General features: G+C 37.3%; 1 protein-coding gene across 4 annotated transcripts in view; it reads left to right on the top strand.

The window, feature by feature from the left end:
• The window catches only part of MTMR1 (myotubularin related protein 1), a 38,779-nt gene that overhangs the window by 12,808 nt on the left and 8,857 nt on the right, over positions 1–17,114 (top strand). For all 4 annotated transcript variants that reach the window (XM_032196180.1, XM_032196184.1, XM_032196181.1 and 1 more), the window contains 6 exons: positions 1,005–1,193; positions 1,709–1,894; positions 4,994–5,200; positions 6,031–6,123; positions 11,432–11,545; positions 12,962–13,138. In XM_032196180.1, the coding sequence (XP_032052071.1) occupies positions 1,005–1,193; positions 1,709–1,894; positions 4,994–5,200; positions 6,031–6,123; positions 11,432–11,545; positions 12,962–13,138 (966 nt within the window). The remainder of the gene's footprint in view (positions 1–1,004; positions 1,194–1,708; positions 1,895–4,993; positions 5,201–6,030; positions 6,124–11,431; positions 11,546–12,961; positions 13,139–17,114) is intronic.

Raw genomic sequence — 17,114 nt, 5'->3', positions numbered from 1 at the left:
TTTTACAAGGAGATAGAAGTTCTCTATGTATTTTTGGCTTATAAGAAATGATCGGAGTTCTTCTGGGCTTTTTTTGTTTAACAACAATGGGCCCACTTCCTTCCTGACAAGGGGGCAAAGGAAGAAGAATTAGGCTTGATGGGTTTAGAACTGAAGAAGCCAACTCAAATGTGAGTCTAATTGCTTGGTTATTGTGCTGTGTAATAAATTTTTGGAATTAACACGGTGATGTCTGATGCTAATTCACATATTAACTTGTGTTCTGATTTGGTGTGTAACCTGTTACAGCCACGGTGTTTTTTTTGAGAATAGACAAATTTTGCAGGTAGTGTAAGAACCTCTATAACGTGCTAAATGGTTCATGCTGTAGATTTGCTTAGCAAAGTAGCATACAGGTCCATAAATTTCTACATGGAAGCAGTTTTTCTTCCTCTGTTGTTCTTTTTAAACCTAATTAATAAGATACAGTGGCAAGCTTAGTTTTTATTAGAAGTAAAAATTGTTTAGAATTCATTTATGTTTCAAGTTGATTAGATATAGAATAGAATAGTTGGAAGGGACAGAGGTCATAGAGTCCAACTGTGTGACCACTTCAGGGCTAACCAAAAGTTACAGCATATTATCCAAATGCCTCTTGAGCACTTGACAAGCATGGGGCATCAGCTGCCTCTCTTGGAAGCCTGTTCCAGTGTTTGACCACTCTTATGGTAAAGAAAATTTTCCTGATGTCCAGTCTGAAACTCCCCTTGTGCCATTCCCGTGTGTCCCATCACTGGTTATCAGGGAGAAGAGACCGACACTTCCCTCTCCCTTTCTTCTCCACATTTAGGATGAGTGGTGCTGGTGTGTTGTCAATAATGGTTTTGCATCAGCTTGTCCTTAAATTTGCATTTGTTGATTTGCCAGAAAATTGATGCCATGTAGTCAGTGATTGTCTAATTGCTCTCTGGCCTCCTGCTTTTATATTAGTATAGTGAGCTAAAATCATTTTTGCTTTATTCCAGGTGTTATCCTGGATTCATCCTGAGAGCCAAGCAACAATAACACGGTGCAGTCAACCATTGGTTGGCCCAAATGATAAGCATTGTAAAGAAGATGAAAAATACTTACAGACAATAATGGATGCCAATGCTCAGTCACATAAACTTATCATCTTTGATGCCAGGCAGAATAGTGTTGCAGATACAAACAAGGTAGGTTGATATCTTAAGTAGCAGTGGTAGTTCTGTCTTTATTTCAGGGCTGAAGACTGAGCAAGAGATGAAGATAAGGAGAACTTGATGTGAAAACAGTTTCTTATTAAAAAAAATCCCTAGAGCATGGGAAGGAAGGTAAGTTGCTTGGAGCATTTTGGAAGGCCGGTTGGAGTTGAAGACAGCATGAAGATAGACCTGAGAAATAATGCTGTTACACCCACAGAAGACCTAAGGTTTCTAAGTAGGACCTAAGTAGTAAAAAGCAGAAACTGTTCGGATGTGTTATCAAATGTTATCAAATCCTATTGCAATAGAATTTCTTTATTCTAAGAAAAAAAAAACTCTCTCCTAGTGCTTCTCACTAAAAGCATATTTTTGGTTTTGTTTTTTCTAGTGCTAAAATAATCCTTTCTCAAAAAATCCTGAAACTGGACTGAAATAACTCTTCCAACCTTATACTGAAGTACTGTACATGTTCTTTTCTTTGTCTGTTTTTATCTTTTGAATGACAGGCAAAAGGTGGAGGATATGAAAGTGAAAGTGCCTACCCAAATGCAGAGCTGGTCTTTCTCGAAATTCACAATATACATGTAATGAGAGAATCCTTGCGTAAACTTAAAGAAATAGTTTATCCTAGTATCGATGAGACTCGGTGGTTATCAAATGTGGACTCAACGCATTGGCTGGAATATATAAGGGTAAAACACTTTTGATGTTTAACAATTGTTTCTTAAACCATGTAATTTACTTTCATTTTTTGAAAATGTTACTAAAATAACGTATGGATTTAAACACATGTCTTTGATCAGGATAATCTTGTAAAAAAAATGCTTTGTTTTTAAATGGTCACTTAGGACATGGCATTTTAAGTAAAGTATATATTCATTCCATTGTAAATTTGTGTTACCATTTCTATGTATTGGTAGGTAATGAGTTAATCACTGATAGCACTGGTGTTGGACAACGTTTTATTTTCTTGAGAGAGAATGTTTGTGAGCATACCAGGGTTATCCCTTCTTGTTGGAAAACTGCCCTGGGAACTTCAGATTATATTTGAACAACTGCCGAAAGGACTTCACTGTAGATCCTGCAGTGTTTTCTCATCCTTCTGTCCTTCAATGCGATGTTGGTATTCATGTGTTGGATACCTCCGCCGTCATGGGCTGTTTATAGTCTGTGCTGCACTGGGCTATAATCTGCTCTATTAGTTAAAGTAATCTTAAAATAAATCACTATCATAGTTTTACAGTCTGATTAACCTCTGCAATGCTTTTAGAATAGATTATTTCATTATCACATTCACTCCTCTGTTTATGATGAATAGGGGTGGAGTGGAATTTGTTTTATTAGCAATTGCCTCACATGTCACTCATGCAAAACATGTTTTGGATTGTTCATTAGTTATATTCTTCTAATAACTCTAGCTTGCTAACTGCTGCAGGAGAACCAGTAGAGGGAGCAAATGCTTAAATTAAAAATTAAGCAAATTTAATGATCTTTTGGGAACAGTATAATTTTCTTGTTCGCTTGAAGTTGGACTGTTTCAAGCAGCTTTGAGAATCCAAGTAGCTGGAAACTTTTTTTTTCATTTTTATTTAATCAACCTGACATTAAATACAATCATCTAGTTTTAAAAGTGGAGGTTTTTAGGCCAGTGGTCACCTTTCATTGACATTGATTTCAGTGGGGTTTCTGCTTTTACACAATGACCGAAGTGGACCTTAATACCATTGTTTCACAGGTGACATTAGCATAGCAGTTTGAAACTTAACTTAAGTTACTTAGAAGATCTGACATACATGTAACATTCTTCATGAACCTGTCCCTAATATAACCCTTCATGCTACAGTGTGGGCAGCACAAACTGCAGCCTGATTTCTTAAAAGCTGGCATTACTGTGTTAACAGCGGTGATAGCATCTCCTTGTACTTGTATGCAGTAACTGCTTGCCTTCCCTTCCTATTTGATTTGACTCAAAACAGCAATTAACAAATCCACAGCTTTACTCTAATGCCTCTTCTGTTTTCCTGGCTCTGAACAGTGGGATTGCCTCCCAGATTGATATGATCCATTACCAGAAATTCAATTCCCTGGCATTGTGCCCCCAAAAAACACATTGAGTGTGATCTGGGAGTAGCTGGGGAGGCACAGGGTACACTGTGTGTGTGAAGACAGTAGTAACAACTCGGGTCAATTCACTTGCTATGTTTTGTACACCCAGAATATTTCCTCCTGTCCTCCAAGATACTTTTTCAGTCTTTTAGGGCAGAATCTGTGTTGTCAATTATTTTTAAACCAATTCTCATTTTCTAACCCAATTAAAAGCCAATTATTCATTAGTAGCCCTAACTGAAATATTGTGATGGCTGATAAATTTTGAAGCATCTATGAAGAACAATGATGTTTTGTGGAGAAAGCAGCTCTTTTTTCTAAAGGCTTTTGCCCAAAGTAGAATAAAATGCTTTGTTTGCTCCACAGGTACTAATAGTAACTCTGTTTTCCATCTCCCATTCTCTGCTTATTGCCTGTATGTGTTCTAGCCTTTTTTTTTTTTTTTTTCAGCTGTACTTCCTCAGAGGTATCCATATTCTCTTTAGGACAATAGATCAAACTTTTTTCATACCTGTATATTATACAGATAAGTTTTCTGATTTTATTGAAGACTAAACTGTTTTAATATTTCAGTGCAGTAGATCTTCATAACTGAAATAATTGGCAGTTAACTAGTTCAGACCACAAGCTTTACTCTCTCATACAAGCTTTTGTAGTGCTTCCTGATATTTCTATCTTAGCATCCTTCAATTGTACTGTAAGAGATCCAATCAGTGAAAATTCTCTCTAAAGCATGGTTTTGGAGTGGCTTCAAAGACTGGTCTTGCGCACTTCTCCTGTGGATGTAGGCATTCTTTCTTCCCAGAAGATGTTTCTGCATGCCTGGGAAGGGATGAATGCGAGTATTTTGCAAGTTACTGTTTTCTAATGTTGGGATGTAGAGATACAAATTTCTCCTGTGCTCCTGTTCTAGTGTTTTTTCCCTTTCCCCCCTGCCCCACGTTTTTCAGTGCTATCATTGGTTGTGTTTTAGAGACAGATCTTCACAGGAGAGAGATTATTCAAGTTTTTAATTAAATCTAGAAAGCAGCCAAAGAAAACTAGGAGAGGGTTTTTTGTGGGGGAGACAAATAACAAGTTCACACAAGTGGTCTCAGTTCTGTGCCATCTCTCCTTTGCTCCCCAGCGTGCCTCTGAACCCAAGTTATTAATGGTCTGCTCTTGGGTTGAATACTGTGTATACTTCATGCATCAACAAATCAGCACAGGCTCCTAGCCAGCAATTTGTTTTTGTTTGGGTTGTGTTTTGGTTTAGATTAGCTGGATGGTTTGTCTTTTTCTCTAAACTCAGTAGTTGAGAACTGAAAGCTGAGGAAGAAAGCGTGTTTGCTGTGATGATGAACATTGAAAACACTGAATCTTCAGCCTTTGAAGTAGTTCCAGTATTTGCATCTATTTTCATCATGACGCAGAATTTCAGATTTAATTTAGAGAAGGGATTCCCAGCTTCTCTTGTTCTGTATTAACAATAGAGACCTGGTAGCAGCAGTGTGCACATGGTTTAGAACTGGCTTTGTACCTCTAGGTATATGCATGCCACCATTTGGAAATCTGATTTAAAGCAGTTGTTGATTATGTAATTAATCTGAAAGTTTTAAATATGCGAACTGTAAGAGTATAAAATGACAACTCTTTTGCAGTTTTGGTTAGTATTTAATATGCTTGTTTGTTTGTTTGTTTTTAAGATGCTTCTTGCTGGAGCAGTAAGAATTGCAGATAAAATTGAGTCTGGTAAAACGTCTGTGGTGGTACATTGCAGCGATGGTTGGGATAGAACTGCACAGCTTACGGCACTAGCTATGCTAATGCTGGACAGCTATTACAGAACTATCAAGGGGTTTGAAATCCTTATAGAGAAAGAATGGATCAGTTTTGGACACCGATTTGCAATGGTAAGGTGAAAGGATTTATGTGCAGTTTGTCTCCTTCTTTCATTTTGAATAGTATGTTTTCTCACATCAGTTTGCTTTTTTGTTATCATCTCTGGTATCCTTCCTTTAATGGTGTGAGTGTGTCAAACTAAGTAAAGGAGAATTGTGAGCGATTCTTTTTTAATGGGAAATCTTTGTGTGACATAAGAAAGGTATGTCTAGTATAAAATAAATTATAAATTACTTGAATTTAGTGGTTAAAGAGATCACATGACAGTTGTAAGGAAGAGAGATTGTAACACATCGCTTCATCTTTAACAATCTTAAGAATGGAAAACCAAGAAAAAACATTTAAGATGTTCAGAAGGTAAAATCACTGCAACCGTTGTTGTGACTTAACATTGCAGTATTTATTTTAACACAAGGGCTAGCAGGGAATTAGGGCATAGATTATTACGAAATTTTTGTGGGTTCTGACTTGAGGTTGGTTTAGGAGAAGTAATATGTACTTAAGGCAGGTGGATATGGAAGAATCATTGTTTCAGTACAGTCATAGTAAATACCTACCAGATTGACCCATTGACAGAAATAAACATCTGTGTAGTGGAAGATGGGGAAACAACCGGGAGATGTTTGCTGACTGGGTGACTTTATAGCTCTGCTGAACAGCGAAGGCATGCCCATAAGTGAATATTAGGAGTGAATATGCATCTTTAGTAGTGGAAAAATACAGGTTAGGTTTATGGAAGATATGCTTGTCGTGTTCATCTTTGGAAAATACCAGCTTTAAAGTGTTGGGGTGATGATGTAAATACACTAGACTGAAATGAAAACCTTATTCTGACTTTCAGAGAGTAGGACATGGAGGTGATGATCATGCTGATGCAGACAGATCTCCCATTTTCCTTCAGTTCATTGACTGTGTTTGGCAAATGACAAAGCAGGTAAGATGCTTAGTACATTTCTATGAGGTCTTCGTCTTTATCTTGGAAATGTAATTCCTGTAGGACAATACAGTCCTTGGCAGCACAATTGTATATGTTCCTGAAGTTGGTTTCGCTATGGCTGTGTACTACTACACATCCCTTAGGGGAACTTTTAGCTCAAAGTGAGCCTGATCTCAGATAAGTTTAACAAGAGCAAGTACCAGATTCTGCACCTGGGAAGGGGCAGCCCTGGGTGTATGTGCAGACTGGGGGACAAGAGGCTGGAGAGCACCCGGCAGAAAGGGGTCTGGGGATGTTGGTCGATGGCAAGTTGAATGTGAGTCACAGCATGCACGGGCAGCCAGGAGGGCCAACCGTATCCTGGGGTGCATCAAGCACGGCACTGCTAACTGGTCCAGGGAAGGATCTGTCCCGCTCTGCTCTGTGCTGTGCAGCCTCACCTCGAGTGCTGTATGCAGTTTGGGGCACCACAATATAAGAAGGGCATAAAACTATTGGAGAGCATCCAAAGGAGGACTACAAAGGTGGGGAAGGGTCTAGAGGGGAAGACATATGTGGAGCATCCCAAGTCTCCTGTTTGTTCAACCCCGAGCACAGCAGGCTGAGGGGAGGCCTCATGGCGGCCTGCAGCTCCCTCACGAGGGGAGCGGAGGGGCAGGCGCTGAGCTCTGTTTTCTGGGGACAGCGACAGGACCCGAGGGAACGGCATGGAGCTGGGACAGGGGAGGGTCAGGCTGGGTGTGAGGGAAAGGTTCTGCACCCAGAGAGTGGTCGGGCATTGGCACAGGCTCCCCAGGGGGCGATCACAGTGCCGAGGTGTTTGGGCAACGTTTCTACCTACATGAATATAAACTTAAGATTTCTCTGTGCTTTTATATTGGGACTCTTTAATGGTGTTGCTGAAACTCATTGTCCACATGGAGAGTTCTGAGTAAATTAGAAGTGCTGAGTAAATTAGAAGTGACTTCTTTTTCCTTTCTTTCTTTCTCTTTCTTCTTCACTCTCCTTGAAGCTTAACATTGATTTGTGCTGTTACAGTAAAATCTGAAGTACTGAAGTCTGTATATGATGTGCTTTGTTTGGAGGAGAGGAAGATAAAGGTCTGGTTCTATGTGAAGCTAGTGTTCCCAGATCTCTTACCTCAGTCTTCTTGTTCTGAACGCGGTTCTTAAAAACCTTGCATCACAGTTTCCAAAACTTGTATTCAAAACAATTGTCTTATGTGCATTACGAAAGCTCCCTGCTGTAATACTGGGCCCTTGTCCAGAGTCACTTGAAGACTTTCTCTTTCCGTGTATCTGCATTTCAGCATTAATGTGCTGTTTATTATGGCTGGAAAAAAAAAAAAAGAAAAAAAAAAAAGGAAGAAAAATGCTGCCCCTCTCTCCGAGGAAAGCTAATAACAATAGCAAAGAGAGATCTAAACACCTGGTAGGAACAAAAGTCCTCTGGGGAGATCCTTAATTAAGAGCAGCCTCTTCTATTTTTGTGATCTCCCTTGCTGCCTCCAATTTCTTGCTATAAACAGTTTAGTTCCCTCTTGTTAAAAAAATAAAATAAAATAAAATAAAATAAATGGGGGGGAGCTATGGAATATTTAGCCAGTACCACATCTGTTCAAAACCTGGATCCAGAAACCATTGTGAAATTCATGAACAGCAGTGGCGTTGAAAAATCTTTAATGTTACAGCACAAAAAATTGAAAACATCATTCCTGGAGAGTTCTTGCCCACTTATTTATATTTTTAAGTTGATTTCAACACCTAGAGATTACATTTGAAGATTGTGATTACTTTGACATAGATGTAGGAAAACCAGGATTCTATTTTATCCTCGTGCAGATCACTTGCTCATAAAACAGTGCTAGTTTCGTGCTTTAGGATCCATGGCAAACATATGAGAAATGTTCCAAAGCTCAAATAAGCGTTAATGACTGGGAGGGCGTGTGTGTAAGGGCTCGTGCTTGGGCATGGGCTCAAAGCAAGCAAATTTACTTTTGTGTTCTGAGAATTACATTCTTAAAACATTCAACTTAATATAGCAAGAGAATTTCCAACTGCCATCTAAGATGCAGACATCTGGATAGCTTCAGACAATGAAACTTAATCTTTGACAGCCTTATATTTCCCCGTTTTTTTTACAGTCTTGATGACAAACAAATACAGTAATAGAGAACTTGAGAGAAGTACAATGCTATCAGATTTAATAAAAAACATGATGAAGTGATTTCCCTTCTCTGTTTATAAATTCTGATGATTTTGAGCAGCAGATGTCAAATTGGAACGGCCACATGTGATCTGATGAAATACTAAAGCCCTGTTAAAAATCAAACAAAACTGCAAAATTTGCATGTAGTATTGCAGTTCAAGCATTATCTTTCTACCTCTATTGCACAGTACCCACAGAGGAGGAAGGTATGTTGGTAAAAAGCTGCATTGTGTTTATTACCAGATGTCAGCGGTTGCCAGAGATGCATTCTGGATTAATTTCTGTAATGTACTTTGTTATGATATCCTGCTCAGTTAACGTAATTCAGTCCAATTCCACAGTCATAAGGACTATTCCGCAGAGTGTTTCAACTTTAAATGTTACTATAGTACACAATGAGTTTATTGATTATAAAATGAAAAAGCAAGTTTATTTTGCATGCTTCTGAATCAGATGCTGCTTGGCATCATCAGACTTCTTAAACAAGAGAATTCTTCTTTTAAGTACCTCCTTGGAAAAGAAAAAAAACAACATCAACAACAAAAAACGCAACTGCAGAAGCATCAAGTAGGAGTTTTTAATGACCCATGTGTTCTCTCGCAATTAGTGGATTTGACAAGAAGTAAATTTTCATTTGGGGAATTTTTCCACCTGAATCTTCAAACAGACGCTAATGGGCTTGGAACTACAGAGCAAAGAATTTTTAGGTCAGTGATTTTTCAGCAGCAGTAATAGAAGCTTTACAGTCTTGATACATCAGTTCCAACAGTACAACTCTTGTATTCAAAGGCAGAGTTTCAATAAAGTGCTATCACTTATTAATAAATTAGTTGCAGTGCAACCACTGATGTCTGGAATTTTCAATATGCTTCACTGGATCGGAATAGCAGCCGTGTCGGCATCCATCTGATTAGTACGGACCCATCACAACACAGAACCCTAATGTGACAAGGCTCATTAAGTGCTTTCAGTTAAAGAGAGTCCCTTTACGAGGGGCTTTGTCCTCAAAGTTATTTCCAAATATCATTTTGATGCTTTGCAAATTAGTTTTGTTTTATGTATCTGATTGCTGCTTTGAGCTGGGTCCAGGAGATTGAGATCTGTGAGGTACCAAATTTTCTCCTAACAAGCTCTGGCAGACCTGCTTATCAGATTCATGTTTGTTTGTTTGTTTGTTTGTTTGTTTTTTAATCATATATACGTTGTTAAGATTGTCGTAATTAAGTTCTGGCATGATTTACTAAGAGAAGGGAGTGCTGCTAGTGATAACTTTTGAGCATGTCTGAAAAAAAGAATTTGATAATATCAAGTTCCTCTATGTCTTATAAAAACAAATGGCTAGGTGGTTGAGAACAAACTTGATTTGTGAGAGAAGCCCCGGTGTGAGCCCTGCACACTATTGAATGGTGCCTAATCCATAGCAGGGTCAACAGGAAGGCTCCATTCTTTCTGTGAGCCATGATGTCAATAGCTTGCTTACGCAAAATTTTCAGTTGAAAGTTGGTGTATCCTGGCTTGAGAAGCCTTGGAAGGAGAATGTTTTTGCAATGTTTGACTTAAATCAGTCTTCTTTTAAAAGAGCATTGCTTAAAACTTAGATCTTTCTGCTTTTAATACAAGCACAATCATTGCGTGTTATTCAACTTACTTTCAACATGCTTGAACATTTGCCCTTCATAAATCACAGATGACACTGAGGGGGAATTCCTGGATCAGCTAGTTCATCCAGTCCCAACTGCTGGGTTATTCCTCCTAGGTATACTTGTCTTCTTTTGTCATTTTTGTGTTTAAATTAGCTCTTGAATCACTCGTGCCAAGGTGTTCAGTGTTCTTCAGTGGCACAAGGCAGAACCCAATTTTCTGCTTCACATCTGAAACATTGACTGGAGAGTTCTGCATATGGAATGAAACTCTTCATTATGAATCTACAACACTGCATTTTAGACTTCTGCAATCACTTACGCCTTCAGTGGGAATGAAAAAAAAATGGTTTCGTTTGTCCTAAAAACATCTCTTCAAAAAACACTGTCTCATGGTAAATTACAGAAACGCTACTTTTAAAATTTTCATTTAGTCTTCTTAAAATGTTTTCCTATTAAGTGTTTATCATCCCATATCTGTGTTTGAGGCCCCGTCACTCTGAATACAAAGTTATTTTACCACACGAAGCAGTTGGCATATGTAGTCTTACCATAGAATATGATTGAAGAAGGACTTTTCCACCTGAAGAGGTAGAAGCCCATACTCTTCGTATTAATTCCTTCCTTTACGACTTTTGAAGTTCTGCATATTTAATACACATCTTAAATATTTTGTCTGTTTTCAAATTTTCCATTTTTTTTCTAGAATATGTCAGGTAACCTCTACTTGTGAATAAAATAGCTAACAGCGATCAGTGAAATAACAGAAATAACAGTTCTTACATACAGGATTTACTTTCTAATAGAGAAAGAAGAGGGATTAAAGGATTATTGTACATAGCTGATGGTAAACTCAAGAGGTGAAATTGAGAAAAATAACTTACTTGGGTAAAAAGTGAAATAAAGGTTTTAAATATGTTGGGTGTATTTTATGTTGTATTTATTGTTGTATTTATTATCCAATTCATCACATGTTAGAATAGGAAATTAAGCTCTTAAATATCTGTTGGTTTTGTTTGTTTGTTTTTTCTTTCGAAATGATTTCTTGGTGTGTAAGAAAAGACATAAAGCTTATGTTGAAGACAGTTTGGGGTGTGTTAGAACCAAATGTTGTTAGATAGGGCTCCTTACAACGAATTGCTTTTAGTCACCATTTTCATATTAGCTAACATTTTTACGCTTATATACTAGTGTACTTGCACAATGAATGTAAGGTTCGTCTCCAAGGGGTATATAGAGAGAGAAATATGTAGAAGTATTATAAAGAAGTATGTAGGTGAAATGTTTTATTGCAGTGGGAGTTACAGATATTGCTGAGTCTTCCTGAAAATAATCACTAAAAGAGAAAAAAAAAATCTCATCTGAATCTTTTGGTTATTTCTTACATCTGAGTTTCTTCCTTACTACATTGCTTAAAATGTAGTTTAAAGTAATTTAACCATGTATTTTAATTTCAGTTTCCTGCAGCCTTTGAATTCAATGAGTTATTTTTGATCACCATTCTGGATCATCTTTATAGTTGTCTCTTTGGGACTTTCTTATGCAACTGTGAAAAAGAGAGATTAAAAGAGGTAAATAACTTCTGTAATATGCATTCTTAATTTGTTGATTTTTTACATGAAAATGCTTAAGATACATGACCTAAAAACACTTCAGCTGTATTTTTTGATAAATTTGCCATATAGTCTTCAAATGAACATTAGATTTCATGGTACGAGAATGTTCTACCTCTGAGGTGCTACTAATTTTTCTTCAATTATCATCTTTTGTGGGTTTTAGAAAATTAACTTTCAGATATTTCTGGCCAACATACACAATTTTAAGTAAACGTTATCAAGTGATACTAACATTTCTTCAACTGTTTCCAGAGCAACTCCTATGCGTATCTTTGCAGGTCACTTTAGGACATAATTTGATTGACCCTGTGGCTGAAGACCAGGGAAATTTAAAACGCCTAAATGAATGAAGCTAGGGCTCCATGAAACACTTTGAGTTTGGAAAAAAATGATTATAAAACAAAAAAGTTTGTTAGTTTCCCAATTATACTTTTGCTTACTTTGGGCTTTGTTGTTTACAATACTTGCTCTAACACAAACATGAAGTAACTATTCCTTGGCAGATTTAGCTTTGTTATTTTTCTAGTTTGTCTCACTGCTTCTGTAGGGAAAAAGTTGCATGCAAATACCACAAGATGGAGCTGAATAACACATTCTCAGCACATACAGGGTTTCCAAACAGCTTTTTTTCATAAATGAGTAGTCATATGCAGTTCTCAATAAAGAAATGCAATTTAAGACACAGCGGTAGTAGAAACACAGGCTTTACAACACTGAAGGAGTGTAAAATTGCAAGATGAATCTGATTTAAGTTCAGATTTAGAAACTTTGATCTGACAATGTTTATGCTGATTACATTTAGAATAATACAACTTTCTGAAGTGCAAGTAAAGCTAAAATAGGCATCTTAAAGCATAATATCAATAGATAGGAGCAAATAGTGCTAGTAGGAGAACAGAATAATTATTTTCCACAAATGCTGTTTTCGATCTTTCAAACTACATGTTCTCTTCAATGATTTTCTTTTCAAGGCTAATTTAATTTTAAATCTTTTTGAATTGGTCAGTGTGTAACCATAGGCTTAAGGAGCCGTAGACATTGCTGTAAATTATGACCAGCGTAGCTTTCTTTTGCTCAGCTAGACCTTGGTGTCTTTGAAAATAATATGCATGAATCTCCTTTCTCAGTTAGCCTTGGAAGGGAACAAGAGTTAAAAGTTTTGACAAAGTTTTAAGGCTACTTAATGACCAGCTACTGGAAGTGTTTTCAGAGTGCAGTTTTGCAGTAGATAAGGTAATTTTCATAATGTTACTGACTTATAGATATTAACCTCACGTTTTAAGATTTTGCACTCTATACAATCTATCTATATTTTTATAATCTATCTGTATTTTTGCAATCTATATAATCTCTATATTTTTTTTAAATCAGGAGCTAAGCACAAAGACTGTATCGCTGTGGTCCTATATAAACAGTCAGTTAGATGAATTCACAAATCCTTTCTACGTAAACTATGAGAACCACGTCCTGTATCCTGTTGCCAGTCTGAACCATTTGGAACTGTGGGTCAACTACTATGTCAGATGGAACCCAAGAATGAGGCCTCAGGTATGAGTTTTCACTTGACTTTTATGTTCTAGTTAAAAGTACAGAGAAAAATAAAAATACTCTTTTTCATAAGGTCAAATGCAGTATTTCATTTCAAAGTACTCTTTGTCTGTTGCTGATGGGGAATAGGGTAATTTTCTAAAACAAGGTATGGGATATGTTAAAACATGGTAAAATGCTTAATGTTCATTAAAGACACCAGTAGAATAGTGTTACCGTGTCACTTTACTGACTTGTAAAAGATGACATTAACAAACTTTGTTATCAGAAGATTACTTTTATAACACTTCTATAATATTTTATAGCACTTTTTAATACTTTTATTGCCTTAACCTTCTCATAGAGTTTAGTATAACTTTATCTTGAATCATGTTTTGCCATTTACCAACAATGATTTAAAATACAGCAGTGGTTTGTGAAGGACTTGGACTACACGCCAACTCATTTGTAGATGCTTACTGTCTTACTGATGCTTGTTTTCAATTGACCTTTCTGTTTTCAAGTTGGCATGCTAAAGATGAAACAGTCCCTATACATGCTCCTTGATTCATCCCGTATTTGCTCTGATAAGTAATGTCTGCTATTCAGATAAATCTCTGAATCTCATCAAACGAATGCTCTGTATGCTCTGTGAATTCTGAAGAAAGAACAATCAGTTTGTTTTGTAACCATAATATATCTGAGGGTGCTATGCTGTCTCTTTATTAAGGTAACATTTCAAGGTATCCCCAAGCGTATTATGATAAATTACCTACGTTGAGTGACTGTTTGAAAGCTGCTTTCATCTGCTGGCAGTTAGCATGAGATGTGAGTTTCAAATTTATTAGACACCCACAAGTCACAGGCTGTTTTAAAAGATGTGTTCCTAAGTAAGTTTCAAGGACAGAACACTGGTAGAAATCCAGGCATCTGAAAAATACCTTTTAAGATACAGTAGTGTCGATTGCTTGCTTTCTCACTGAAACGTTTCCCTCACTTGTTCTATTTTGGTTGCTGTAGTCCTATAAATGTTAGGTATCTGTTTCTAGCACACATTAAAACTTGAAATAAGGCGTATTTTAATCTTCATGGTTTTAACGTAAAATTGCTTTTTAAGAACATGTCATCTTTCCTTAGCCTGCTTGCTGGAAAACATTTGTATGGTTTATGCGCAATTTGGTATAATTGACCTGCAGCAATGTCAGGTTATCACTTGTATTTAACTGGGATCTATAGTGGGCAGACTTTGAAAACATACGTGAAAGTCAGTCCCTGTCCAAACAAAATGAGTGAAGAGGTGGGAAGAATTGGCATAATGAGAAAATACAAGAACTGTTTGGCCACCAAGTTATACTTTCTGTTGGAGGCGCTGTAAAGAAAAGATTACATATGTTGGTACATCACTTCTGTGTTTTAGGCTCGACCAGTATTTTTGATGGTATTTATTATATCAGGAGCCCCATGTTAGGATTACAGCTATATTGCAATAGATCCCATGCAATTAGGTGACACGCAGCCTCCTTCCAGAGGGTTCAAAGCACAATGTCTTGATAAGTAACAGTGAGAAAAACCGTAGGTTAAATGTGGATATCTCTTGCAGGTTCCGTTTTTGCTAAGCTGTGCTTCAACAAGGTCACTCTAAGTCTTAAGTGAAATAAAACGCTCCTTGGTTTCAGTTTGGAGGTATTACATCATTATTGACTTCTTGTCCCAAGAAAATCAGATAGATTTTAGTCCTATCATATTTAAATTCATTGACTGGGAACAGGGATTTTTTTCAGATTTGCCCTTTCCTGGGGTTGCAGAAATGTGTATTTCTATGTGACCTGTGGAAGATAAGCTCTTTCATTCTTCTGTACAGATGTGTGTGCTCTCTGGGTACCTGCTGCTGTATTTACAGATGAATCTACTAGCCTGGAATAGATAAGATAGTACAATGCACTTGATTTTTTTTCAGATGATGCCATTTATTTCTCTTTCCTTTCCTATGTAGTTGTTCAGACCTCTTCTTTACAGTGGTCTGAGAAGTTCTGGCTGCAAGATGTCAGTTAGTTATCTGCCTGGGCAACTCTGGAGGGTGGGGGGAACACAACAAATGATGTTTCCAAATGGCTTCTGCAGGGGCAGTATTTTCAAACTAGTACACACTTTACAATCTGTATATGCAGAGCGTGAGTAAAAACTCTGGTCCTTTCAATTCAAGCTGTGGCTTGCTCTGTGCGACGGAAGGACCAGGATGTATTTTAGTTGATAAATTTGCATTGTCCATTAGGGTACGTGTAGTTGTTTTTATAGCTACCCTTGGAGTACAGGGCTTAATTTTTTATTTTTTTATTTTTAATTTTTCTATACCTGCAATTTTTTCTCCAAGCTCTGCTCTGGAAATTCGGACTCTGTGCTAGAGAGAGTGTTGTAGGAATCCTTAGGACTTTTCAAACTCATTCTTTTTGTGTGTGTGAAGACTTTGATCCAGAACTTAAGATTAGCACTGTCTACAACAAATGAATTCAGTTCAAGCAGTGGGATAGGATTGTCTGCTCCAGGCAGTCTTCAGAGATTCCACGAGCAGCCAGGGATAGTCTGTTCAGAGGTTAATAGTTGGCTTAAAAAAAAAAAAAAAGGAAAACAAAAAGCAGGCATAAATAGCTGTTTGTACAGTGCATGCAGAAATTATCTGGAAAGCATATAAATAGGGTACCATGATTGCTGCCTTTTTTTTCTGCTGTGTAGAAATTGCAGAAGAATCTGACGCATTGAACAGTTAAGTGATCAGATCTCAGCTAAACTTCAGTGTCAGTAAACAAAAAAAATGCTTATTTAAAAGGACAAATAAGATGCTAAGTGGTACTGGAAAAAGAGTTGAGATTCAAATGGAAAATACAATTACTGAGATGCTTTGTGTTGCCATGTACTGGGTATAACTTGCTGTCTGGCACATGGGGTGTCCATAACCATTATACCTACCTTCTGTCAAGTTACCCAGCATTTTCTTCTCTGATGTTGACATTGGTTGTAATATTTTTAAGGTTTGCACATTTGATTTATCATCGTTTTGTGGCAGGAAAAGGCCATCATATGGCTCTGGAAATGCTTGGCATTGCTGGTCCACAATCCGTGGTTTTGAGTCCATCCTTTTTGCATGAAAGAATGAGGCAGGAGATGTTGGGAGAAGGAACCTTGTGGGTTAGGTTCTTGAGTATTGCCCTGGATAGCTAGCTTTCATCCTGCATTCACTGCAGACTTTCTTGTGAGGCAAGGCAAGTTTCTTACAGTACCCAGCTGGTTCTCTCTATGTGTCTTGAGTTGGGATTTCCAGAGCATGACTTAATGCAGGTAACAAACATTGGCAGATAAACCGCTCTGTATTTGATTGATGTGGATTAAAATACAGACTAACTCCCTCTCCTGTGTTGTGAACGGATCTGTAGTTATTTGAGGGAAAAGAAAAAGTTGTTACCCTGTAATGAGCACTGTGTCGGAACATGTACAGAAAAGGAGAAACTAATACTGTACAAGTAATATTAATTTTTGGCTGTTCCTAACATATTTTGAAGAGCAAGCCCTCAAAACATTGTTCTAATCTATCAGATGTCAAAAGCTAAATGGACTGTAGGTTTTAACAAGTAATGGCATTAGTCTGTACCATGTAGAGTTTCCTGAGCCTGTAAATCTATACAGTTGTTTGCAAAATCTGTGTTCCAGTTCCCACATGGTAGGATTTATAATTTTTCTTTGCTAGGTATTGCTTTTCCAGAAGGCCTGGAGGTTTTGGTTGCTTTCCCAGGAGCATACCTTTACAATAAGTGTGGAAGTATTGATTATTATAGAAAACTGCTGCTTTCATCATTTGAGATTGACTTTTTCTATGAGTATACTGTTAACTAGGTTTTAAAAGCAAGCCTGTCAGACTTTCAGCTCTTCGTGAAGAGGAACAAAAAGCTTGAGTGAAAGATACTGTTGTTTTTGCAATGCACAGAGTAGGTTTTTGGAAAAACTG

This window comes from Aythya fuligula, chromosome 13, assembly GCF_009819795.1.
Source record: "Aythya fuligula isolate bAytFul2 chromosome 13, bAytFul2.pri, whole genome shotgun sequence".
Classification (NCBI taxonomy): Eukaryota; Metazoa; Chordata; class Aves; order Anseriformes; family Anatidae; genus Aythya; species Aythya fuligula.
Note: the sequence above shows the minus strand (reverse complement) of the source record. Positions and strands in the feature narration are given on the sequence as shown.